Source organism: Onychomys torridus, chromosome 1 (genome assembly GCF_903995425.1).
Source record: "Onychomys torridus chromosome 1, mOncTor1.1, whole genome shotgun sequence".
Taxonomy (NCBI): domain Eukaryota; kingdom Metazoa; phylum Chordata; class Mammalia; order Rodentia; family Cricetidae; genus Onychomys; species Onychomys torridus.
In genome coordinates, this window is record NC_050443.1 from 104,389,403 (window position 1) to 104,416,976 (window position 27,574).

Below are 27,574 nucleotides of genomic sequence, written 5' to 3' on the forward strand. Positions count from 1 at the left end.
TGGAACTCACGCTGTAGACCAGGCTGGCCCCAAACTCAGAGATCCCCTGCCTCTGCCTCCCAAGTGCTAAGATTAAAGGTGTGCACCACCATCACCCAGCTCATATAACATGTTATGACATCTTCCTGCTCATGTCAAAGAGTAACAGCCCTCTGATTTGAGGGTTACGTAAAATTCATTGTGCATCTGAACCTTGCACCCATCATGGGGTGGAAACTCAGAAACATGTTTATTAGCAAATGAGTCCAACTTAACTTAGCTCTGTGGCAAAAGCAGACACCAAGCACTATATCAACTCAACAGACTTTTACTAACTGAGGTGGATTTGGGAAGGCGGCAGTCTGGTCAGGCAGCGGCAGTAGGGACTCAGTAGGCTGTCTGAGACTGTTGCTGGCGGTAACCACCGCGGCGCATGTAACCTTCATTTTTTCGGTAGCCATCCTTTTGGTCTGCAGGAAAAAGGTGGTAGGAAAGAGGGTGAACGCCTGGAGAGAGACAGAGGTGCAGAGACCCTGGGAGAATGGAGAGAGAGGCGGGACACTCACCTCGGAAATAGCCACCATAGGTCCCCTGCTTGTGGTCAAACACCCGTTCATTATTCTCCACTAGGCTGCCAAGCTTCTCAGCCAGCTGCAGAGCCAAGTTCTGCTGGGCAGTGGGCTCAGTACGGTGCATCACCACCGTCTGCGTTGGCTGGTCCAGAGAGGCCTGAGGGAGGGGGACAGAGTCAGACTATGCTGGCTTCTTTGTGACTCTACCTGCTCAATCCACTATCTCTGGCCCTCACCATCAATTCTTCATTAATGATCATCTTGCTGATGATGGAGTGAACAGTGGGTAGATCCAGTTCAAACATATCTGACAGTGTCTCCATACTGGGGAAATAAGCCAGGAAAAAGAGGGCGGTTAGGAACCCTAATTACAATGCTGGGGTTCTATACACCCCCCAGAGCCCATCCTACCTGATTGAGTCATACACACTGCTGTAGGTAAAGAGGTAGGTCCTCAGTGACTCTTCCTGGATCTTCCTGTGAGAGAACAGAAAAAGGTGAAGTCCTAAGGGAAGGGAAGGAGACCAGCCAATGTTTTTCTTTTCCACCCACCAGTGTTCATTACTGCTCACCGAACTAGCATGGTGCGAACTTTGTCAGCCTCAGGGAAAAGGTCCCACACTTTCCCATTCATCTTTTCATTAATGATGAAACTGTGGCAGGTCTTCCAGTCACCCATCTTCATGGCCTTGGAGGCAGCAACCACATGCTCCCTCATTGATTCAGGAGGACCTGAAGGGCAGGAATAAGACAGGACTGAAAGAAACTTGAAACCATGGCTCCTGCTCTCTGAGCACTGTTTAAGGAGAAAGAGGCATCAATAAAGGGCAAATAATCAGACTAAAGACTTTGCTCTCCACTGAGTAGCCACAGGGCTGGACAAGTCACTTAGTAGCTGAGACACTGACTTTGGTGTGAACCAGTCCATAAAGGAAGATGTTTCAGGGATTGCTGAATCCCTTGAAACTGTTGACAAATGGTTGTTGAGCATCTTTCTAGGAAAATATCCACAGCTTTTCATCAGATTCTCTTAAAGTTCCTTGACCTTAAAAAAAAAATTACTGGGTGGTGGAAGAGCGCCTTTAGCCCCAGCAGAGGCAGGCCGACCTCAGTTTGAAGCCACCCTGGTCTACAGAGTGAAATCAGGGACAGCTAGAGTTACACAGAGAAACCCTATCTCGGAAAAACAAAACAAGGGGCTGAACAGATAGCTCGGTAGTCAAGAGTACTTGGCTGCTCCTCCAGAGGACCTGGGTTGAAGTTTCACAACCTTCAGTGCTCAAGTTTCAGCAGATGCAACACATTCTTTTTGCCCCTGTGGATACGTGGTATGTGACAATACATACAGGGAAAGCACACATGCATGCACGACTTTGGGGCTTGAGAGATGGCTCTTTCCCAGTTAAAAGAGTCCTTATAGAACCTAGATTTGGTTGTCAGCATCTACAAGCTTCTGTAACTTTAGTTCCAGAAAATCTGACACCCTATCATGGCCAGCACCTGCACGCATATGATGCATATAAATGCACACAGACACACATATACATTTAAAAAAATGTTTGAGCTGGGTGTGATGGGACACATCTTTAATCCTAGCTCTCGGGACGCAGAGGCAGGCGGACCTATGAGGCCAACCTAGTCTACAGAGAGTTCCAGGACAGCTAGGGCTACAAAGAGAAACCCTGCCTCAAAACAAAACAAAAGTTTAAAAGATTTCAAATAGGATTATTTACTAAACTTCATTAAAAAAAAAAAAAAAAAAGAGGGCCAGGCATTGGTGGCACACGCCTTTAATCTCAGCACTTGGGAAGCAGAGCCAGGCAGATCTCTGTGAGTTCGAAGCCAGCCTGCTCTCCAAAGCTAGTTCCAGGACCAAGCTACACAGAGAAACCCTGTCTTGAAAAACCAAAAAATAAAAAAATAAAAAAAAAAATTAAAAAAAGAAAAGAAAAGAAAGAAAGAAAAGAGAATCTTACTCTACATAACAAGGTAGCTTAGAACCTACTACAGGGAGCACAACCTGTCCTCAAGTTCTTAATTAATTTTCCAAGCTTACTCATTTTCACATTACCTGTTGTACAGTTTACCTGTTTGTACACTGTGAAGATATATCGCTGTGACTGGTTTAATAAAGAGCTGAATGGCCAATAGCTAGGCGGGACTTCTGGGTAAAGAGAAGAAACCTGTGATAAATCTAGGTGTGAGAGGGAGACTCTAAAAAGGCACAGTATGCTTAAAAATGTATTTAGATGCTAAAGTCAAAAAGGGGGGGGGATGGGTATAGGGAGTTATAGAAAAAAGTTTAAAAATAATGTCTTTAAATAAAAAGTAATATACAAAGAATAAGCCATATAATGATGGGAAATACACAGGGTGTCTAGTGCTTTGTTGATTTTGAATTTTTTAAATGCTAATATACAAAAAAGCAATAGCTGCTGAGAGATACTGGATTATAAAAACTGCTAAATTAAACCAATCTGGATATCTTTTGTTGTTGTTGTTGTTTTTTCAAGACAGGGTTTCTCTGTAGCTTTGGAGCCTGTCCTGGACTAGCTCTGTAGACCAAGCTGGCCTCGAACTCACAGAGATCCACCTGCCTCTGCCTCCTGAATGCTGGGATTATAGGTGTGCAGCACTGCCTGGACAATCTAGATATCTTAAAAACGTCTTCACTTCAGAATGCAAGTAAAAAAATACGCTGCACTGGGAGAGGTTATGTCTTTGTTTTCATAGGAAAGAAGAAGTTATTGTTCTCTTCAAAATTAATAAAGATCAGATTTGACTGGGGGAGACCTCCTGAGGATCTTGGCTATAGACATGAGAGAAAAAGTCACGAAAAGACTACAGGACGGGTGATGTATATGCTGATCCCTCTACTATGGGAACAGCACTGAGACTGTATGAGAGATGATAAATCTTGTTAGTTACAGAGTCCTCATGACTTATTATTACATGCCATCCTTTCATATAACATGAATGGAGATTTATATTACAGTTTGGTTATATAGTCCAAAAAACCCTACAAAGTTGACAGATGCCTTTAATCTGCTCAAATATAAAACAGAAAATCATCTTTAGCTAACCTGTGCACATCACACATTCCACACTTGTGTTAATACAGATGTTACTTTTAAAAAAGTTTGTTTTCAGAACAAAAGGACCAGACACCAATAAAAACAAGACAAATAGCCCAGGTAATCCAGCCTCTGAGAATTCCTCTGTTGCAGTTTCCTCAAAAATCTACATCCAGAACTTCAAAACTGCTAGCTGAGATGGTCTAGCTCTCCCAGGACTTGACCATTATCTTAATTTTTGCAGGTACCTAACAATGCCACCGCCCCCAAACAACAGGAAGCAGACTAGAGAACACAGCGCCCACATTCTCAAGAGGAGGAGTGGGTTGTTTTTGGTTGTTTCTCATCATTTGGGGGTAGGGATAGTTACAATTTCTTACCGTCATGGTCAGGGAGAAAGCTGAACAAAGAAATATATACATGATGGGATAAAAGGGTAAGATTTCCCAAGTCTATTCTTTTGAAACAACCATCCGTACTCAAATATTTTACATTGGTATGGATTTTTGTATATTGATACAAATTTAAGGTTATTTTTGTTATATTGTACATATATTTCTACTCTTGTTTAAGGTATTGTACCTATGCAACTCATTTAAAAATGTAAAGTTTTAGTCCTTAAAAGTTATAACAATCAAACTTATAGTCATGTTGGGTATGTTTTCAAGGTTAGAGATATATTTTAAAGAGATAAATGGTCTTTTCTTCAAACACTTCAAAGACCTACAGAATATGGCATTTAAAATGTTTTAATAACGCAAGGCTTTTCATGACAGTGAGACACATTTGCTCCTGGCAGCACCAATTTACTTCAAGAGGATGACAGGCATTGAAGAACTTCCTTATGGAGTTTGCTTTTCCATGTGTCAAAGCCAGCCACTTCAGCAAGAAACTGCCCTTGCCTCAACTGCTGACAGTATGCTGTCCAAATTGGGTGAGCAGGGCACAAAAGAAGGTGACCACTGAACTTTGCCAAGACAAGGTAGGACAGTCCTTCAAAATTCCTGCTTTACAAAAAAGTCTGTCAGATATTCTAGACCCATAGGACAAAGATGGATCCCCCAATGTCACAGAGGAACCTTGGGTGACTGTACAAGTAGCCAGCTGCTCCTGTCACTTCTATCGTTTGGCAGTGGCTTGCTCTGCACTTCCTGTTTACTGAGGTAATGCTATATCCAAGAATGGATGGCTCAGTGTGTAGCGTGTTGGAAGCCAAGCCTGACATCTTGAATTCAATTTCTAGCACCCACATGGTGTCAGGAAAGAACCAATTTGCTAAGTTGTCCTCTGCTCTCTACATGTACTCTACAGCACACATGTCACCCCCCTCCCCAACAATAAACAGAACAAAAAATTTTAAAAAGAACTTTAGGACTAATATATTTTAGCCTCAACCTAAATGATCTCTATGAAACCTCAGGTTTTATGTACTGATTTGTGACTCGGGCTCCCAAACACGATCTTGAAGAACAAGCCAGAATGTAACTGGAATTTAGGAAACAAAGCACAAAAGTTCCAAGTCTGGAAATGAGTGGTATACATAATATGGCTGACACTGGGACAAAAATGGGTTGTGATCAGGCCCAAACTGTAAACATCCACCTTCTTAGATTAGCCCCCACTTTGCCACTTTTGGTAAAATTTTTAAAAAGACAAAGCCAGGCCTAGTGACAATATGCCTCTGAAGCCAGCACTGGAGAGGCAGAGGAAGGTGGATCTCTTTGAGTTCAAGACCAACCTGGTCTATACATGGAGACCTGTCAATACTTAATTCCACAAGTTGTCATCTGACTCCCAAATATTTAAACAAAGTTAGAAGCTCTAAGAATTATCTCTATAAATCAAATAAACAATAATAGTGGCAAGACTAAATAGGAAACTGGCTTTTTTTTTTTTTTAAAGGTAGTCTGATCATATAGCCAAGAATAGCCTTAAACTTGAGGTCCTTCTGTCAGTTTCCCAAGCACCAAGATTCCAAATCTGTATAATCAGACCCGGTTTAGAAACTGGCATTTAACTCTATTATGCATAACAGAGTCAGGACTGTGATGAACCAGATAGTCTTTCCTTATAGCTTTTACTTCAGTTCTCAAAGCTAGCTCCATAAGAAGGCAAGCCTAGGGCAACTAGATCTCCCAAAATTCTATTAAGACACATGGACATTCAGATTTTCATTGAAGTATTCCTAGAAAATAAACCATCACTGTGTAAGCCAAACACAATTTGACTAAGGGGCATCTGCATTTGAACATGGCCATATAAGCAAGGCCAAGGGGCCAACACATAAGGGGATGACCATGGAAAGGAAGTGTGGTTCACTCATCTTCCATGAACAACTAGGAAGGCGCAGTCACTTCCTGTCCCACTTACTCAGCCCTTGTATGAGAGCCTTTCAAAAGTGCCCAAATCTTTTCTGTGTCAAACACACAGATTGCAAGCCCAGCACCACTTAGAGATCTTTGGCAACAGTCATCTCTGCAGCTTTCACACAATTGAACCTGTATTCATAGTATTCAAGGATGGGTAATGCCTGGGGGGGGGCGCTCACCAACCTAAGACAGAACACCTGTGTGGCCTAGACAGGTGTTTCCATGACAGGTAAGGAGACCTGCTGACATCTCATGCAATCTAAGTCAGAAGCTCATTTTTTAGTAAAATGGTAACTGTTGCCTTGCTTGCTGACCTTGACCTTGATATCCTCCCTATGCTAATTCCCTGCAAGATTCCACCCTCCAGAATGCTTAAGGGAAGCTCCTCACCAGCATATTGGGGGTTAACTGCTTAGATGCAAGATTGTAAAACATCAGGAGTGGGGGTGGGGATTTAGCTCAATGGTAGAGCGATTGCCTAGCAAGCTCAAGGCCCGGGATTCGATCCTCAGCTCAAAAAAAAAAAAACAAAAACAACAACAACAAAAAAAACAGAAGTTCGCTTCTGCCAACTGGGGTTCCCCCATTGTGCTGTAAGTCTGTATTTAAGACCTCCTCCCTCCTTCAATAAATGACATTGGACATTCAAAAAGAAAAAGAAAAAAAAGAGAAGAAGGGGGTCAAGAACATGATGGGGAAACCCAGAGACAGCTGACCGGTGCTAGTTGGAGCTCACTGACTCCAGACTGACAGCTCAGGAACCTATATGGGACCGAACTAGGCTTGCTGAATGTGGGTGACAGCTATGTGACTCGATCTGTTTGTGGGGTCCCTGGCAGCAGGACCAGGACTTATCCCAGATGCATGAACTGACTTTTTGGAGCCCATTCCCTGTGGTGGGATACCTTGCTCAGCCTTGATACAATGGAGAGGGGCGAGGCTCTCCTTCAACTTGGTTTGCCAGACTTTGTTGACAACCATGGGAGGCCTTACCCACTCCGAGGAGTGGATGGGGGCAGAGCAGGAGGGAGGTGAGGAGGCAGGAGAAAGGGAGGGAGGGGGAACTGGGGTTGGTATGTAAAATGGAAAAAAATTTTTAATAAATAAACATATTTAATAATTAAAAAAAAAAAAGTGGGGTTGGGGATTTAGCTCAGTGGTAGAGCGCTTGCCTAGCACATAAGGCCCTGGATTCCATCCTTATCACCACTTCATTTATTCATTTTTTTAAATCTCTTTGTGCATGTTGTGGTGGTGCATGTCTTTAAGCTCAGCACTTGAGAGTTAGAATCAGGCAGAGAATTTCTCTCACTCACTACTTATTTTCTTGAATCAGGATCTTTCCTTGAGCCTAAGATTCCCTCCTGTTTAGGCTGAAAGCCAGCAAGTTTTAGTGATGCTCCTGTCTCTGCCTACCTGAAACTGGAGTCACAGTGTTTTCAGGGATGCCCAACTTGTTACATAGGTGCTGGGATCCAAACTCTGGTCCTCAAGAATGCAGAGCAAGCACTTTTAACCACTGAGTCATCTCTCCAGCATCCTAGTATCTCATCCCAGCACTGGGGAGAAAGTTTGAGTAAATTTTTTTGAGTTTAAGATCAGCCTGGTCTACACCATAAGTTTCAGGTTGGACATGGCTACATAGTAAGACTATGCACTAAAAAAAAATCAAACAAAAACAAAAAACTGATCAAAGAAACCAATGTTAAGATTCTTGGATGGTAAAAGTCTATTATGTTTACTTGGGTGAAAGATAATGGGGATGAAGTTGAAAAATAGTAAAGAGGTATGCATTAACTGCACTAAACTAGGACAAATCGTTTAAATTCTCCATACTGCAGTTTATCATCAGGTGAAATAACAAGAGTATTCACATGTCATATTTCATTATTAAAGCAAATTTAATAAATTTTGTTTTATTGAGACAGGATTACTAAGTAGCCCTGGGTGGCATGGAACTTTCTTTGTAGACTAGGCTGATCTCAAACTCAACATGTCTTGAATAACAAATTACTTCTCAGAGACTGTGCCAGGCAGAGGAGGCACCAATATAAAATATAAATCAAATGCAATATCTTGTGAGGAAGTTATTCCATCAACTTTTCTTAATGCTTATGAGCAAGCAAAGATGCCCATAAGCAAAGATCCAAGAAGTGTACAGGGCTACACAGGCACACACTCACCTAGCAGGGGCTGCCGCTCTCCTACCCGCAGTTGGTGATGGAACTGCTTGCTGATCATGCGTCTCCGGGCATCACTCTCATGGGCAGCCATGTAGGGGATCTCCAGGAGCATGGCAGACACCAGATAAACACACTCCAGCAGTTCCAGGTTGATGTGCAGATGAAAGGGCACCTGTCGGCGTCGCTCTACCTTCTCCTGTTCCTGGTTGCGCTCCTGTAGGCTGCGCAGCAGCAGACCCTGGCCCAGAAGCTCCTTGGCACGACCACTTGACTGGATATCCAGAAGGGCATTGTGTGCATCCTTTGTCAGACCTTGACGGAAGGCACAGATGCCCAGCTGTACCATGGTACGGTTATACAGGATCTGAGCACAAAGGGCAGAGGAGATAGTCATAGGCAAACAGTTCATTTAATTCAGCAAATACACTTAGACCATCTATTATGTTTTGGCAGTAGGCTAGGGCCAGAGAACAAAACAAATTAGGTCTATCTTCCATTCTAGAGGAGGGGTGTGCATTACTATGAGAGTGGTAATCTAAGCAAAGGAGAAAAATAAACTCAGGGGAAGATTTACAAAGTGAGTTTGTATGGTGACAGAGACTGACAATTTGGTAAAGGCTTTATTGTGAAGAATAGCTAAGAACTAAAGAAGCCATATAGATAAACAGGGATAAAGTCTACAATAGAAAAAGGAAACGCAGTGGTCCAGATGAATAACTGACACAAGTATACTTGAAGAATAAAAGTGATGTAGCTGAGACTCATCAAAGACTTTACCATAAACCAGGGAGTAGGCATGTGTGAAGCAGGATTTAAAGATGGGAAACCATGGTACTTGGTGATAAACTCTGACTTTGGTTGCTATAATAAGAAACCACATGGGAGGCCTTACCTTCTTGTGGGAGGGAAGAGGGGATCTTTGATTGGTATATAAAATAAATGAAAAAATTTCCTTAATTAAAAAAGCAAAAACAAAAACAAAAAAATCCCACAGTTTGTACTATTAAAATTTCCCAATTATTTGAAAGGTTTTAATTTATCTTCCTTGTTCCTCAAAACTTAATATTACAGATTTAGAAACAATAAAAAAGAAAAATAAATAAATAAAAGAAACTTACAGAAAGACAAAGTGGACATGAAGGCAAACCAAAGCGAGATCAGGAGAAAGGTGGTGGGTTGATGATCTCTCGGGAAAAGGGAAAGGATGATCTATTCTGGAAAGATAGCTCAGTAGTTAAGAGCACTGGCTGCTCTTCCAGAGGACCTGGGTTCAGTTCCCAGAACCTACATGACTGCTCACAACTGTCTGTAACTCCTGTTTTAGGAGATTTGGCACATCCACACAGGCATATATGCATATAAATAAAAATAAATCAATCTAAAAGAAAAGAAAAAAAGAAAAGGAAAGAAAGAAATGACCAGACACAGACTACAAAGAAAAATGGCTCGAGAATCAGATGTAACTTGAAAGAAAACCAGGCATGGGCCAAGCAAGGTGATACACACTGGCAATGCCAGCACTCGGAAGGCAGAGGCTGGTGGATTTGAATGAGACCCTGTCTCCAAACAAAGATGAGAACCAGCACCATCAAACAGGGCACTGAGGTTTCTGGTCGACAAGATGGAAGGATGTGTGGGTTTGCCACTAATCAAGACAAGGAAGACTGTAAACAGAAAAAAACTGGGGGTGGGAGTGTAGGGGCAGGGCGTGGGAAGGCAGGGATTAAGGTTTCTTGTTTGAGGGTCTTGCTGTGCTTTGAACTTATAATCCTCCTGCTTCAGCCTCCCAAGTTTCCAGTGCAGATATAGAACTGGTGCTGCATCCCCCAGGGTTGAGAATTAAACTTAGGATATTCTACATACTGGTAAGTTTTTTACTACCTCTGAAACACACAGCCCAAGTTTTATTAGCTACAATAATAAAAATATTAAGAGATCATGAACATAAATTCAAAGAACCTTTTAAAAAAAATTCTACCCAGAGCTGAAGAGATGGCACAGTCGCCAAAGGCACATATTACCCATTATTACTCTTGCAGAACACCTGAGTTTGGTTCCCAGCACCCATATCAGATGGCTCCCAATCACCTTTTGCTTCAGCTTCAGGGGGATCCAATGTCTCAAGCTTCTGAGGGCACCCAAACTTATATGCACACGGCCACACACACATAATTAAAATTAAATAAAATTTTTTTTTTAAAAAGCAGTCCTTGCCTAATATACACAAGGCCCTGGGTCTGATTCCCAGCACCACATAGTAGCATAGATGTATAGAACTACAATTACAGGACTCAGGTGGTAGAGGAAGGAAAATCAGATGTTCAAGGTCATTCTTGGCTACATGGCAAGTTTGAGGCCAAGTCTATAGATACTCCTTAAAAAAAAAAAAGTATTAGCATTTGGGAGTAGAGAAGAAAAAACAAAACAAAACAAAACAAAACAGCAGGGCCAGAGGTGGCTCAGGAGGGATAGGTATTTGCCATTCATGTGAAGCCAGGTTTTTGCAGTTTCCACAAAACCACCTAAGCAAAATAATAGGGCAACAGAATATTTGTTATAAATGATGCTGGTACAACTTAGTATCAATGTGAAGGGAAAAGAGAACTGACCCTAATCTCATACTACATGAGATTAAGTCAAGATAAACTATAAGTCTAAATGCAAAAATCAAAACCACAAAAGTTTATCAAGAGATAGGAAAAAAAGATGAAAATACTTTTATGAATTTTATTTTTATATTTCTCAGGTTTTTTTTTGTTTGTTTTTGAGCGGAGGATCAAACCCATGGCCTTGCGCTTGCTAGGCAAGCACTCTACCACTGAGCTAAATCCCCAAGCCCCAGTTTTTTCTTTAAGACAGGGCTTTCCTGTGTAACTTTGGTTGTCCTGGAACTTACTCTATAGATCCGTTTGCCTCTGCCTTAAAGGTGTACCACCACTGCTGACTATTTTATTTATTTTTTAAAAAACTTAAGCCATAACTGGGCAGTGGTGGTGCTCACCTTTAATACCACACTTAGGAGGCAGAGGCAGGCAGATCTCTGTGAACATGGCTAGCCTTGTCTACAAAGCGAGTTCCAGGACCAGAAAGATTACATAGAGAAACTGTCTCAAGGGGGAAAAAAAACTTAAGTTGGGCATGATGGCAACATGCTTTTAATCAGGAGGCAGGTGGGTCTCAGTGAGTTCAAGGCCAACTGGTCTATATAGCGAGTTTCAGGATAGCCAGGGCTACACAGTGAGACCCTGTCTCAAAAGACAAAAAAAAGTTTACTGCATTTGGGTATGTGAGTATGAGGGCAGGTGTCTTGGAAGCCCGGAAGTGTAGATTCTCTGAAGCTACAGTCAGTGACAGTTATGAGCTTCATGGTGTGAATGCTGGGAACTGAACTTGGGTCCTCTGGAAAACTCTCTCCAGTCCCAATCTTTTTAAATTTTAAGCAAAGATTTATTTAGACACAAGTTAGAAAATATATTAAAATAAGCCAGGTGGTGGTAGCAAATGGCTTTTTAATGCCAGCACTAGGGAGCAGGCAGAGGCAGGAATAGCTCTGTGAGTTCGAGGTCAGCCTGGTCTACAGACATAGTTCCAGGACAGCCAAGGCTGCCATATAGTGAAACCCTGTCTCAAAACAAAACAAAAATAAATAAATAAATAAATAAAACTGTAACAAAAAGGCACAACTAAGACAAGAGGCAAACTACAGCCTGGAATGAAGTATCTGAAATCTAATTAAGGGGTGGTCATCCAGCCAGGCATGGCGGTGGCCTTCAATCCCAGCCCTCGTCTACAAGAGTGAGATCCAGGACAGTCAGGGCTGTCACACAAAGAAACCCTGTCTCAAAAACCCAAATGGACTGGCCATCCAAAATATATGAAGAATTCCTATAACTCCATAATAAAAACATAAATACTCAAATGTAAAAGACTAAGCAAGAGTTGGCCTTTTCATCAATGAAATAAAAAAGAAAAAAAAAAAAAAAGAATAAAGAAAAGGTATTGTCTAAACCACCACTACCAGGGTAGAGAGATGGCTCAGTGGGAAATAGTTCACTTGCTGCACAATCATGAGGATCAGAGTTTGAATTCCCAGGAACCTACACAAATCGCTGGATGGAGAGGAGTGATTTATAATAAATCACACTGCTCCAACGGGAACACGGGAAACTGAGAAGCCATGGGTCAGCAACAAAACACTCTTGTTTCCAACGAGGTAAAAGGTGAGGACCCACTGACTTCTACACATGTGCCATGGAACACAGCCCCCCCGCCCCCATACTTAAAAATTTAAAACCATCATTACCAGACAGGTTTACAAAATGCAAATGTATTTCCCACAATACACACAAAGAGGAGCTACACCTCAAATGTGGCTCTTAGTACCTTCTCTATATAAAAAGGTCCTCAAAATGTTGCTATACAGAAAACTGGCTGCCCCACTGTCATGAACCCTCCTAATTTCACTGTATCACAGTTATCTAGGAGGTCCCTTTTCCCTCTAGTTTAACTGCTTCAAAAACCCTTTTCCTCTTTCTAGAAAAGTAAGATCACCTCTTAATGCTTTGTACCAGACAGTAGGTAAATAAACAAATGTTGGCTGAACCCAAATCGCTAAGTGGATTTTAACATTGTGGGATAGCACAAATTTTATGTCCACGTGGGGAAGATCAAAGAATGCTAGGATGTGGAAAAGACCAAGCACCTGTATGGGTCTGCATTAACTAAACAGGTGGAATTCTTGTTGGGTCCATTTACCTATCTAAGAAATAACAGGGGCCTGAGGCCTGGCTTCTCCTTCACCACGAAGGCTAGTTATCTCCTCCACCTACCTGTACTGGTGGATCTGCATGCTGAATGTTGTCTTGTAGGTGGCTCATGAGCATGAGGTCACGGGCCTGATACCAGCGGGAGTGGAGAGCATGATGGTAGATATGGCAGAGGATTGCACAGGTACGGATACGGTCTGTACGGTCCTTGGCATAGATATATTTGCAGAGTCTTTCCATCAACACAGCTGAGTCCTCACCCTCATTTTCTGCCTGGTCTTGCTCAGACTAGAGGAATGGAAGATCTTAATTAATGATGGCTATCCAGCAAAGACTACAGCTTTAAATGGCTTAGGCCCCAGCAGTGAAACATGGGATTCTTTCCAACCTCAGTGCAATCCCACCGATTCCCCTCCACCCCACCCGCCCCGTTCTACTTCAGAAGTCGTTTGGAGATAGAAGACTTACCATCAAGGCCTAACAGATAAGGAGGACAAATTCACACTTCTCTCACTCCTCACATGATTGCCAAGTAATCTCACCTTTGAGGACCCTTCAGGAGGAGTAAGCTGACGCTGATGGGCCTTGTAATCGAACTTGTAATACGTGTGCAGGATGCGCCTCAAGTAGATCTGGCAGATTTCCTCAGTGGTACCTTTCTCCTCCAGGTAGCGCTGCACACGTTCAATGATGGCACACACTTGTGCTTCATCCTTCAGATGCTCCACATACTCTGGTAGGGAGGACATCCATCCTCATCTCAGATGTGAGTACCAGCTTTCTCAACCAGATGATCAGTCCAACCACTTTGGTTTGCCCTCTACAGTTATACCCTGAAAACATCATCCTCTCCCATGAGCTTTACCATCTTACTGCTTAGGAAAGGAAAAGTATCTCAATTACCAACTTGGTCAGCAAGGCCTATAAATTTAGCACTTGCCTCCCAAGGGCTGTCCTTTCATTCTGACTTTAATGCTTATAAAACCCCTAAGTTAGTATTACCTCCTGTACTCTACCTCTCACCAAAGACCCTATTTTGCTAGGCTTACCTTGGGAGTGAGGATCAGTATTTTGCATTATTTTGGTAAACTCTTCATCCATTCGCTCCACCAGAGTTAGGATGCAGCCACGTACACGCAGTGGCTGAAGAAATATGCAAAGAAGGAACACAATTAATCCAAGGCTCTATCCTAATCTCAACTCCTGTCTGTACCATGCCTACCCAATTGTGCTGCCAATCCCTCCCTTTACCTGATCAAAATTGTTTAAGTTCTCACTCTCTTCCAAAATGTTCTCTCCAACAAAGATGTTGGAATGTGCAACCAAGATATCCATCAGTTCATTGATGCAGTCCAGGCACATCTGCCACATCTCTGGCTGTTAGGAGAAGAAATGACAAAGTTAAAGGATGGAATAAACGAGGTTTCTGAAGAACACCAAGAATCACAGGGCCTTCAACACCCAAGCCTTAAAACACTAGGTATTTTCTCCTGAACCCAACTTAACCCCGGTATTCTTCTGTTCTCACCTTCATGTACGTAGCCAGGTTAGGGTTGTAGTCGTAGAGAGAGGCAATGATATTGAACTTGATCTTGACAATGACACCCTCCCCCAGGTTGTTTTCAGAAGCAATCTGAACCAGCAGCTGTAGCAATTCAATCTGGGTGGCACTGGAGGGACACAGAACTGGGTAAGGCTTTCAAGATAAATGAGCCAGTCTCACCCTGTTATGCAGGAAGCCCTCTTCAGACCGGCACAACAGCCAGTTCCACGTATCTTGACTACCCGTGTATGTGCTTCTTGTTTATTTATGGGTTCTTCTGAGACAAGGTCCCATAGAGCCTAGGCAGGAAGACCTTCAACTTCTGATCCTCCTACCTTTGCCACCCAAGTGCTGGTTTTATGTGAGATCAGGACTCAAACCCAGGGCTCCATGTATGCTGGGCAAGCACTCTGCCAACTGAACTCTATTACAGCCCCAGTCCTTGCTTCTCTTTTAAATTCCCAATAGAAACAATGGTAATGTTAGGCATCCTGAAGTGCTGTTTACAAAAGGTCTTCATTCTTCCCGTCCTATTAAGTTAGGTAACAACTAAAGACACATGTCATTTCCAATAATTAACTGTAATAACTGAAGTCCAGTAAGCTTTCAAACTGTGAAAATTTAGCAACGGCCCTAGCACACAAATCTCACCGGTCTGTTCCCTTCTTGCCTCTGGCCTGTAGAATCTCATTCAGCTTCTTGATGACAACAGCATGAGTAATCTCAGTTCCCTTGGCGAACATTTTTGGCTTCTCCTGGGCAAGAACACATCCTGTCACACGCACGTCAACAGAAACCTGTTCTTGTTCTAGGCTCCTTCCCGCCCCAACCAGCTGGGCACCTGTACCCTCTCCTAAATCCATCTCCTCTACTCTGAAATCCTCACCTTAACAAGTGGGACACCACCACGGACCCTTTCCCACTCCCCGCCTTCGTTGTCCTCCTCTTCCTCATCCAGGCGCTTAGACTTCCTATCGTGCTTCTTCTTGGCTTTGTCTTCCCGTTTCTTCTCAGCTGCTTTTTTGTCCTCCTCTGTGGTGGGTGCTCTGACAGGAGACAAGGGAGATGAGAGATGAGTCCTCTCCCCACCTCTGGGTTACAGGTGGACACCAGTATTAACTTACCTTATGCATTACTTAGGGATTAAACCCAGTACCTCAGGCACGCTAGGTAAGCACTCTATCAACTGAACTACAGCCCCAGGCCCAGGACCCACTTCTCCAAGTTTGCACATAAGCCAAGTATGCTCAGTAAGTTGATGTCTCTGGGTCTACATAATTATACATTATGTCTGCAGCTCTGAGATTAGAGGAGCTAGTGCTTCCAATCAACTTCATTTTCCCTGTACTCAAGCCTTACTCTCAGTACTAAAGATACTGTGATACTCAAAAGTATAATGGATTCAAACTCAAACACCTGTAATTGTTTGACCTCTCTTATGGCAGATCACATTTCAATATAGCCACATCTTTTATTTTTAAATTATCTTATGTGTCTAAGTGTCTTGCCTGTACATATGTAAGTGCATCATGTGCATGCTTGCTGAGATTAGGATGAGGTCATTAGGGCCCCAGGACTGACATTACAGATGCCTGTTTGCTGTCATGTGGGTGCTGGGAATCAAACCCAGGTCCTCTGCAATAGCAACAAGAGCTCTTAACCACTGAGTCAATTTTTCAGGCCTTTAGATCTGGTAACCTTGAACTCACAGAGATCCAAACAATAAACGCCCCAAACATTTATATACATACTATTATACCTGACTAAAGCTATTAAAAATTTAAGAGATGCCAGGTGGTGGTGGCAAATACCTTTAATTCCAGCATCCAAGAGGCAGAGGCAGGTGAATCTCTGTGAGTTTGAGGCCAGCCTTGTCTACAGAGAGAGTTCCAGGACAGCCAGGGCTACACAGAGAAACCGTCGGGGGGGGGGGGGGGGGGGGACGACGACGACGGGGACGACATGTCTATGAGATACTCTAAATCCGTTAATAAGGAAAAAATCCTCTATGTCCTATACTTCATTTTTCTCTAATTTTGAGGGCTGGAAAAATAGAAAGTAGCTCAGTGACAAGCTTACACAAGTATGAGATATGAGTTTGATCCCCTGCCCCCTCCTATACCTATGTAGGTAACAACAACTAATTAAAAAATAATAATGTGAAAGAGAGCAAGGGTGGATAGATGTGCAGGTTTGGAAGGAAAGGAGAGAAATGGGAAATAATGTAATTATATTATAACCCACATCCAACACACACACAAAAGCAAGCCAGGTACGGTAGCACCTGCTTGTAATCTCAGCATCCACCCCAGAGATAGATGGATCCCTGGAGCTCACAGCCCAGATAGCCTAACCTACCCAGCAAACTACAGGACAATGGAAGACCCGGTCTCAAAAAAATAAGGCAAGGCTGGGCATGGTGACACACCATTAGGCTTCCATCACAGCACTTAGGAGGAAGATACTGTTCCAGGTCAGCCTGATCCATGCAGTGAGATCCTGTCTCAAACAAAATTAACTTACAAAGGTGAGTAGTTCCTTAGGAACACCACCCAAAGTACACCTCGGACTTTCACATATACACATGTACCCACAAAAACATACAAAACCACACACACACATAAATAAATAAATAGATAGATAGATAGATAGATAGATAAAAATGTGAGGGCCTGGGAGACAGCTCAGCAATTAAGAGTATTGTCTGCTCTTCCAGAGTACTCAGGCCCAATTCCAGCACCCACATGGTGGTTCCCAAGAGTCCGTAATTCCAGTCTCAGGGAACCCAACATTATCTTCTGGTCTCTACGGGCTGGGCACAAATATGGTGCATAGACAAATATGCAGACAAAATAGTAAGATTTCTTTTTTAAAAAATTGAGACAGGTTCCTGCTACATACCCAAGCTACCCTCAAAGTTTTAATTCTGTCTCAGTCTTCTGAATTACTAAATCTTAGCTCTGTCAAGAGTCTATGAATAATGTACATACAGTTCATACTGCACTGCACGCACAACACTCAATATAATACATAACTACTGAAGACCGAAAATGTAATGAATACGAACCAGTAATAACATTACTAAATGTCAACAGGTTTAAAAATGAGCTTCATGATTAAGTAAATTTGAAAGTTAAAGATAATTAAGGGCCAGGCGGTGGTGGCACATGCCTTTAATCCCAGCAATGGGGAGGCAGAGCCAGGCAGATCTTTGTGAGTTTGAGGGCAGCCTGGTCTCCAAAGTGAGTTCCAGGAAAGGCGCAAAGCTACACAGAGAAACCCTGTCTTGAAAACCAAAAAAAAATTAAAAAAAAAGACAATTAAGGTAATTATCTTTACACTTTACACACTATGCATTAAGAAGCTGATTATCAGGAAGGGCCAACACAATAGCAACTACCACTGAGTGCCCACCACATGGCAGTCCTAGACTGAGCCTCTTCCCTATGCTACTTCTAACAGCTCTCCTGGGAGGCAAAACTGAAGACTGAAAAGGTGCAGCTTGCCCACTATCACATAACCAACAGGTGCCAAAGTGAGATTTGCATTTAGAATGTGGTTAAATATTTTAACTCTGGAGGCTTCAAATCCTGTATCTTTAAGTCAAGCTTTGTGACCTTGTACTAAATTCTAAAATCCTGCTGTAAAAGGAGAACAAAGGGACGGGCAGTGGTGGCGCACGCCTTTAATCTCAGCACTAGGGAGGCAGAGACAGACGAATCTCTGTGAGTTCAAGGCCAGCCTGGTCTACAGAACTAGTTGGGGGGGGGGGGGGAACAAGGGGCTTCTACCTGAAGAATCCATGAAAACAAAGAACAGCCTTCAAAATGATTAAAGGCTTTGACCCTCTCACTGTAACCCCCAAACCCATTACTTCCTTACTTTTTAAGGAACTTTGAGGCCAGAACAGTTTGTTTCCCTTCCTCTTCTTCTGAGTCTGAATCAGAAGATGTAGAACTGGTGTCCCATTCTTCATCATCATCAGAATCTTCAGAGTCTTCATCATCATCCTTTGAGGAAAGAGAGGATAAGGAGGAAGGCAAGGGACTTTCTCTGCTCCTCCTGCTGACACACAGCCCAGGTATTTCCATTAGCAGAACAAGAGCAGTTATTCACGGAATCAAGGTATGTCAAACAGACAACTAGAATTTTGAAGATTACAAATTACCCCAAGGGAAGTAAGTACCACACAGCTCCCAGGCACAGTGCTGGGCCTGGCAGTTAGATCCCAATTCACCCAGTGTTCCAATACAACAGGAAGCCCCTTGTCACGTCAATCCCCGAACTTTCTTTGACTCTCCGAACCTTCTTCTTCAAGAAAGCTGCAGCACTGACTCCAACATCATCCTCATCTTCATCTGAAGAGCCTGGAAGGAAGTGGGAAGAATAAACTAGACCACTGAAGGGCAAGACTGAAAAAATAAACTAGATGAAGGGAACTCATGACTTTCTATCTGCAATGAAGGTCTCTTCTCTCACCTTCTGAGTCCTCCTCATTCTTCTCTGCATCTTCATCTGCAGACTGCTCAGGGTTCTGCATTGAGGGAGATCAGAGAATTAAGGATGCCTATCACAAGCCAGGCATGGCGGCACACTCCTTTAATCTCAGCACTCGGGAGGCAGAGGCAGGCATATTTCTGAGTTCCAGGAGAGTCAGAGCTACATCCTGCGACCTCCATCTCAACTACAACAAAAAAGCCTGCTGACCGAACTCCTTCTGAAACCCAGACATGTTAGGTCTTTCTCTAGTCATGCTACCACGTACTAGTACTCTTGCAGTTTTGTCGCAGGATCATCTCCAGTTTAAAAAGTTAGCCTCTAGCTGACTCACCTGCTTGTAGTTTGTGATATGGGACTCAAAATCTCGGTTGTATTTTCGGATCTTCTGGCGCAAGGTACTCAGAGCCTTGGCATTGTTCTTGTTCATCTTCTTCTTCCCTTCTTTATCTTCCCAAAGCTAACACAGTAAGACAGGGAGAACAGTGATCCAAGACCAAGTGGCATTCCCACGACTCTTTTGTACCCTGCTACCTAGATGCCATCTGAACCACTCATTAACAAAGACTCTAACTTTTTGTTTGCAATGCTGGGGATTGAACCAAGGCAAGTGCCCTACAACGTTTATATATCACTACTACAAGTACAAAACCCCAAGTAACAAGTGCTTAAAAACATAAAATACAAGCTGGGGAGTGGTGGTGGTGCACCTCTTCAATCCCAGCACTCAGTGGCAGAAGCAAGGTGGATCTCTGAATTCGAGGCCAGCTTGGTCCAGGACAGCCAGAGCTACACAGAGAAACCCTGACTCAAAAAAAAAAAAAAAAGTTTTCTCTTCTTGCTTTAGCTCATTTTCTATTTTCTAGGGAACACTGTATGTAATAAGGTGGAGAACCGTGAGAACCCTGGCTACAGGAAAGGAGCACAGCCAGGCCCACATCCCCTTCTGTATGATCACAGAGTCACACCTCATTAAGATAGTCCTCCAGGTCAGCCAGTATGCGAATATAGAATCGGGGGACACCTTCCTTATCCACAATACTCTTGGCTTTCCCATAGGCTTTTCCCAGGAGCTCAAACTCTTCCAGACACTTAGTGACATCTCGAATCTTCATGGCATTACGGATGGTTCGTATAAGGTTGGTCAGCTCCTCAAACCTGGGGAGGGAGTTCAATACCAGATTAGTTCTGTCTATCATATAGAAAATAATAACATCGCTCCCTTATCACTCAGCCTCACCTCTTGTCCTTAGCACTTCGGACAACTCTCTTTGTATCCTCCTCATCTTCACTCAGTAACAAAGGCCTGTATGGAAGAAACAGAGACCATTAACCTTCATTCTTAACTACCTCTTCTCAAATGAAGCAGGTAAAGGACTAGGACAGCCACACAATCCTCTTTTCTGACCCTGCTCTTCATACTCATCTTAAACAGCTACAACTTTGAATACAGCCTTTTGTCAAACCCTGACAGCATGTACGATGACATCCCCGCAAAGTGAAGAGCTTATTTACTATATGAAACAGCTGATTACATAATGGCACATATGGCTACAGAAATACCTAAGAAAGAAGTATTTCAACTCTAACAAATAATGGAAAAGCCTTCAAGGAGCTAGTACCTGAACCAGATCCTAGAAAGAAACATTTCCCAAATAGGAGAGGCCACTAGTAAAGAAAAGTTTTAGTGAATTCTGGGGTGGTGGTGGCACACATCATTAATAACAGGACTCTGGAGGCAGAGGCAAGCGGATTTCTGAGTTCAAGGCCAGCCTGGTCTACAGAGTAAGTTCCAGGACATCCAGGGTTACACAGAGAAACCTTGTCTGGGAGAAAAATAAATAAAAATAAAGAGAAACTTTTAGGGCTAGAGAGATGGCTAAGAGGCTAAGAGCACTGACTATTCTTCCAGAGGTCCTGAGTTCAATTCCCAGGAACCACATGGTGGCTCACAACCATTCATAATGAGATATGGTGCCTTTTTCTGGTGTGCAGGCAAACATGCAGACAGAACACTGTACACATAATACGTAATAAATAAATCTATAAAAAACAAGTTTTAGTGAATTTTAGCACCCCTTGGCTTTCTTTTTTCCTTCCTCCCTCCCTCCTTCCCCTCTTTCTTTTTTTGGTTTTTCAAGACAGGATTTCTCATCGTAGTTTTGGTGCCTGTCCTGGTTCTCACTCTGCAGACCAGGCTGGCGTCAAACTCACAGAGATCCACCTGACCCTGCCTTGTGAGGGATTAAGGCGTGTGCCTCCACTGCCCAGCTTGCTTATATTTCTTTTTAATGAGATGGGCCAAAGCATTCAGTAGGCAAGTTTTTTTTTTTTTTTCACTTTAGACAGTGTCATGGAATCATATTCACATGGATATAAAGATTATATGACACATAATATATATTCTCGTCTAAAATTCTCTGTAAGTCTCTGTGGTGGAGCATAAGCATCTTAAAACACTACAGACACACAGCAAAAATAATCAGTTTCGAGAAATATTTCAAAAATTTAAAAATTTTAGCTTGCAGAGATGAGGGAAAGAAAGTTGAACGGTGAGCACAGCAGTGTTTAACAATTTGCACACACAAAGGACAGGACTTCAGAGTCACAACAGTCTAGACGCTAACCACTGAGTGTTTCCTTCCATGTATACAAATAAAGCCACTGAGGACTGCTTGGTGGGAAGAGCTTTGCGAAGGGCCAGTGCGGCACAGACAGGGAGAAGAGAGCGCGGGACTCGGGAGAGGGGGTGCGGGGAAGGGATCTGAAGCCGCAGGCTTCTGACGCAACACTGAGCAGCCGGAAACCTCCGGCCCTCGGTCGAGGGCTCGCCAAGTCCCCGGCGATGGAGCGCTGCCCTCCGCAGAGCCCCGCCGACTGCCAAACCCCTTCTCCCAGCGCCCCAGCTCACTGTCTGCCGTAGTTCCCGGAGACGGGTTTGGTGACCTGCTCCTCCCCGGACGACGACGACTCGGACTCACTGTCCGAACCATTGGTGAAAAACCGCGACATGGCGACGGCACTCAAGGGCTGAGGCGCGCGCGGCCGGAACCTGCGGGAAACCGCGGCGTCAGGGCTGGCGGACCAGCGCGGCTACCACCTCCCGGCCCCGGCCCCGGCCCCGACTGCTCGGCCCCCACCCCACCCCTCCTACCCGGAGCACGAGGCTCAAGAGACGCAAACCAGCCGCGCTCCAGTGTCCCAGAGACGAGGCGAGACAGACGCGACGGCGGAAGAGGAAATGGGTGGTGAGTCACTTCCGGGAAGCCCCCAAAATCCACTAAATAACTACAATTCCCAGTGGTCTTTGCGCCATCCAGGGCCTGGGACGAATTTGCTATGGAGGTGTGGCGGCTCTTTTATTTTTAATTAAAAAAAAAATTTTTAATAAATATTTGTGTGGTTTTTTAAATTTTTTACTTATTTGTTTATTTTTACTATTTTACATACCAACCACAGTTCTCCCTCCCCTCACACACCTTCCCCACCCCCCCCCCACCCACTCTAATGGACCACACCCATCCACTCCCTATGGAGGCTCTTAAATCTTAGAGTCTAAAACTTTAATTTGTTGCTTGCTGCTTCCCAGAACCGCCGTGACAACTCTGCAGGACTGAAAAAAAAAACAGAATGTGGTCACTACCTGATGGGGAACTCTCTAATCCTCAGACTAGGAAGGCTGAAGCAGGAAGATCTTGGGTTGGAGGTGGACTAAGAAAAATGTTCTTGCCCGGCGGTGGTGGCGCACGCCTTTAATCCCAACACTCGGGAGGCAGAGCCAGGCGGATCTCTGTGAGTTCAAGACCAGCCTGGTCTCCAAAGTGAGTTCCAGGAAAGGCACAAAGCTACAACGAGAAACCCTGACTCGGAAAAACAAAAACAAACAAACAAACAAAGAAGTTCTGCCCATTTGAAATTCAGAGTAAGAGTCTAAGGGCTGGTGGCCACTGATGGCCAGCTAAGTTTTGGAAAGGTTTTTATTGTTATTGTTTTTGTTTTGTTTTAGAAAAGGGGCTGAACAGTGGTGCCTTTAATCCCAGCACTTGGGAGGCAGAGGCAGGTGGATCTCTGTGAGTTAGAGGCCAGCCTGGTCTACAGAGTGAGTTCCAGGACAGCCAGGGCTGAAGGGTGAACCTAATTAGCCTTATCAATAAAAACCAAGAGTCAGACTTATCAATAAAAATTACATCTCAAGACCCCCAGGCAAGACCACCACAGAGCCAATATCCGATGCGAGTACAAAGGGTTTATTGACAGTCAGCAAGCCCTGGCTTGGTCCGTGTCCAACACATTGGCTAGCCAGGTGAAGGAGACCTGAGCTCTCAAAGTAAAGTGTTTTTAAAGGGAAAAACCGAAAGCTAGGAGGTACAAGCCTTTGCATTTCAGGGTCATACTTCAGTTAACAGGAACATTGGCCAAGAGAAGAACTACAGCAGACAAAATACATTTGGAGGCTCTCCCAGGACTATTGGAGACTTTGATGGATTAAGCCTTTGTTTTAGCTTCATAACTATTTCTTGGCCAGCAGCCAGCCTATCCACCCTGGGTGTTGGGGGGAGGGTCACCTTGACCAGAGTCTTAGCTGGGTGTTTATGTCTCGGGAACTTGGTTCAGTTTGTATCTTAGTATTGCTAGAAATGAAGTTTTCTTTAATGAAGCTTGTGCTCTCTCATTCCCTCCTCTTCTTTGTAACTATGAGAGCCCAATCATGGACCTCCGTTTAGCCTTTCTTGATTTAATTGTCTGTCTCTCTCTAATAAATCACATTAATCTATTTAGGATGCAGGGGCCAATAGTCAAGAGTAATAACAGTATAATAATAGGACCCAACAAAGTGGTCAGCAGGGAGAAGCATTAGACCGTGATTCAGACCATCCCTGGTTTGCTTCCTGTTCCTTTTTCTGCTTTGTCAGCCCTCTCTCACTTTGGCCACTGAGTCTGTTTGTTTGTTTGTTTGTTTATTTCTGGAGCTAAGGACCAAACCCAGGGCCTTGCGTTTGCTAGGCAAGCGCTCTACCACTGAGCTAAATCCCCAACAACCCCAAATGTTCAATATTGTTATTTTTTTTCTTAGGATTTATTTATTTATTATGCATACAGTATTCTGTCTGCACGCATCTCTGCAGGCCAGAAGAGGGCACCAGATCTCGTTACAGATGGTTGTGAGCCACCATGTGGTTGCTGGGAATTGAACTCAGGACCTTTGGAAGAGCAAGCAGTGCTCTTAACCTCTGAGCCACCTCTCCAGCCCAGCCACTGAGTCTTTTACTACTCCTGAACGGTCTATATAGAAACAGCATTCCTCACCCAATGTGGTGCACAGTCGTCCCTGCTGGAGGATGGTCAGATCCTACTCTCTGTTATGCGTTATCACCTCAGCTAAGGATGTCAGGGACTCCTGAAGATGGGAGATGGAGTTTTCTAGTCTCTCTATATATCTATGGCAGCATGCAGACAGGAATAATGCTGACTCTGGGTGATCAGGGATGCTGTCCCAGCTTCTAAACCAGCTAAGCTGGCCCCCAACAGAATACTTAGTGTGAAAGCTGTCACAGGTTCTCTCTTAATACGTTTTAGCTTATAAAGTAGCTCCTCTTCTGTATGGTAAATTATCCTAAAGACTAGCTGCACCATCACACAGAAGCCTTTTGTATTATGGAGAACCTGGGTATGAATGCAGGGTGTTAACCCTGAGGAGCAAGCCCACCATGTATCATTGTGGGCATTGTTGCAGAGGGTTTGTTGCCCCTCAGGGACTTTCCCTATTCCCTGGGAGTCCTGCAACCATACCCTGGAAACACTCCCTGGTCTGTGCAGTCTTCCCCTGCAAGGTCACACAGATCTACACAAAGGTCAGGGAACAGGTATTCGGGGGAGCCGCTGTTGAGGAGGTGCTGCCGACAATAGCTCCTGTCAGCGTTCATGATCCTCCAGGTCTGGATCTAAGGCACACGTGCTTTGCAGCTCGTGTTGAAGGGCTCTGCAGGCCTGGCATGGGTATAGTGGATCCAGGCAGCTACACTGTCAACTTTGATGGCTGTGGGTGTAGTGAGCAGGATGACAAAAGGCCCCTTCCACCTGGGTTCCAGCATTCCCTGGTGACGCCTCCTGATGTAGACCTAATCACCCAGTCAGAACCTGTGGGGTTTGGGAGGAACACCAGACTCATAAAGGACTCTAAGCTTTGGCCACACATGTTTGTGTGCCCACTGGACTCCTTGTATGGCATTAAGAAGATCCTGATCAAGCCAGGTGGTGGTGTCGGCGGCGGCGGCGCACGCCTTTAATCCCAGCACTCGGGAGGCAGAGCCAGGCAGATCTCTGTGAGTTTGAGGGCAGCATGGTCTCCAAAGTGAGTTCCAGGAACGGCGCAAAGCTACACATAGAAACCCTGTCTCGAAAAACCAAAAAAAAAAAAAAAAAAAAAAAGATCCTGATCTAGTTTCGCCAGAAGTTCTGTCTACAGGCTGGGGATAATATGGGATGGTGTACCAAACATGATTTCATAGGGTATTAGTTCCATCTGGTAGGGGGATTTCTTACCCATAGGAGGCAAAGGGGAGGAGAGCCACCCAGTCTGCACCAATCTCCAAGGCTAATTTAGTCAAGGTCTCTTTTAGAGTTCTATTCATCCTTTCTACCTGTCCTGAACTCGGGGTCTGTAAGCACAATATACTTTCCAGTCGCTCCTTAGGGCAGTGGCTAAATTCTGACTCACCTTGGACACAAATGCTGGTCCATTGTCTGACCCTATCATGGCAAGAAATCCATACCTGGGCAGGATATCTTCTAGAAGCTTTTAAACATTAACATATATACCCATACTGGCCAGGCATTATTTCAGTAAACTCTACCTCCCAGTAGGCTCCAGGTTTCTTTCCTGGAAGTCTTGTTCCAGGATTCTTTGTTCCAGGATTTGCAACAGTGTTGGTTAATTGACAGGCTTTACATTTGGAAACAATGTCTGTGACCTTCTGGTGTCCATCTTTGATTTTTTACCCTGACTGTCTCTGTAAGTCCTGCATTCTCCGGGCTCCCATATGGGAGACATGATGAATTTTTCATAGCATCCTTTGTACCAGGTATTCAGGCAAAATAACCTTGCTGTCTGCTGTCTGCCACCATCCCTGTAGGCACTGCACCATGGGAAGGGACTTTATCCAGGCAAGGTCCTCCTTGGTATATTGAGGAGTTTCAGGCAAGTCAGGGGGTCCTGGATCCACCAGGCCCGGGGCCAGGACTGGGCCACTCTGTAGTGCCATCCCTTGGGCATTTTGAGCTGTTAAAAAGTATTGCCCTTTGGAATTGTCCATCTCCTTTCTAGTGTCCTATGCAATGTATTATGGCCACTTTCTTAGGACTCCACAGGGTCTTGCGAAGGGCTTGGATTTCTTTATTTTTGATAGTCTTACCCTCCACAGTCAACAGCCCCTTTCTTTATATATTGCCCCATGCACATGGGTGGTGGTGAATGCATAGCAACTGCCAATGTAAATATTAACCTTTTTCTCTTGCCCTAGTTCCAGGGCCTCTGTCAAAGCCACTAGCTCTGCTTTCTGAGCAGAGGTGCCTGATGGCATTGGTTCAGATCAGATTACCTTCTCTGAGGTTATAATTGCTGTCCCTGCATACCTTTGTCCATTCTGCACAAAACTGCTCCCATTGGTGTACCAGGTGACTTCTGCATCAGGCAGGGGGGTATCCTTCAGATCAGGTTGGATGCAGTGTACCTGGGCTAAAATTACAGAGCAGTTGGGCAAAGGTGCCTCTATGTCTGGGTCTGGTAGCAGGAGGCTGGGTTCAGGGCACTGGGTACTTGGAGTGTTATCCTGGCAGGGTTGAGCAACAGATTCTGATAATGAGTCATGTTGGCATTACTTAGCCATCTATCAGGAGGTTGCTTAAAAACTCCCTGCAAAGCATGAGGGGTAGCTATGGTGAGATTTTGTCCCAAAGTCAATTTATTATCTACAAATAAGTGGGAGGGCTTGGTTACTTCTGGCAGATCTAATGCTGGGGCTGACAGCAGGCTTTGCTGGAGTTTGTTTTTACCTCCACTTTCAGGGTTACCCTAGGTTCAAATCCCGTCTTCCCTAATCACTGTCCATGTCTCTCTGACCTAAGGCCTTTGGTATCACCCTTTAGTCACTTTTTTAGGGCATTCTCTTGCCCAGTGCCCTTCCTTTCTACAACAAGCACACTGACTCCTCCCCAGCCAGGGTCTTTTATTACCTTTTGGCTTTTTTTTTTTTTTTTTGACATTTTGTCTTCCATTGTACACTTTTTCAGCCATTGTAACTAAGTCTCTAATGCTTTTTTTTTTTCCAATGTTGTAACTTCTGTAGTTTCCTTTTCATATCTGGAGCTGCCTGATTAATGAAAGCCAAAATCAAGGCGGCTGTATTTCCCTGTGACTCTGTATCATATGAGGTGTATCTCCTGAAAGCTTCCTGCAGTTGCTCCAGAAATGTAGCTGGACCTTCATCCTGGCCCTGTCTAACATCATAGATCTTACTCAAGTTTGCTGCTCTTGGAGCCTGGATAGGCTAGGAGCTTCCCCTTACCTTGTTCTGTATTGTAATCCTACTCAG

The 27,574-nt window shown here is 44.0% G+C and overlaps 1 protein-coding gene across 3 annotated transcripts; it reads right to left on the minus strand.

The window, feature by feature from the left end:
- Positions 1-210: 210 nt before the first annotated feature.
- LOC118594066 (eukaryotic translation initiation factor 3 subunit C) lies at positions 211-22,224 on the minus strand. 3 transcript variants are annotated; one of them, XM_036203871.1, is made up of 21 exons: positions 22,138-22,224; positions 21,895-22,035; positions 20,224-20,289; positions 19,952-20,141; positions 19,318-19,443; positions 18,966-19,020; positions 18,792-18,853; positions 18,369-18,496; positions 15,373-15,532; positions 15,138-15,241; positions 14,472-14,613; positions 14,195-14,320; positions 13,993-14,086; positions 13,486-13,676; positions 13,007-13,231; positions 8,178-8,541; positions 1,124-1,283; positions 963-1,028; positions 788-875; positions 546-708; positions 211-449 (listed from the first exon to the last, which is right to left on the minus strand). In XM_036203871.1, the coding sequence occupies exons 2-21, from the start codon at positions 21,993-21,995 to the stop codon at positions 367-369; spliced, it is 2,694 nt and encodes an 897-aa protein (XP_036059764.1). In that variant the 5' UTR covers positions 21,996-22,035; positions 22,138-22,224; the 3' UTR covers positions 211-366. The 3 variants fall into 3 exon arrangements, with proteins under 3 accessions (XP_036059764.1, XP_036059756.1, XP_036059748.1); XM_036203863.1 differs by having other exon boundaries at positions 15,138-15,238; positions 18,777-18,853; XM_036203855.1 differs by having other exon boundaries at positions 18,777-18,853.
- Positions 22,225-27,574: the final 5,350 nt, after the last annotated feature.

Coding starts and splice junctions, on each gene's coding strand:
- LOC118594066 (XM_036203855.1), bottom strand. CDS start 21,995: ATGTCGCGGTTTTTCACCAATGGTTCGGACAGTGAGTCCGAGTCGTCG. Junction 14,087..14,194: donor ACTTAAACAATTTTGATCAG/GTAAAGGGAGGG, acceptor ATATTTCTTCAG/CCACTGCGTGTACGTGGCTG. Junction 1,029..1,123: donor GTTCGCACCATGCTAGTTCG/GTGAGCAGTAAT, acceptor GTTCTCTCACAG/GAAGATCCAGGAAGAGTCAC.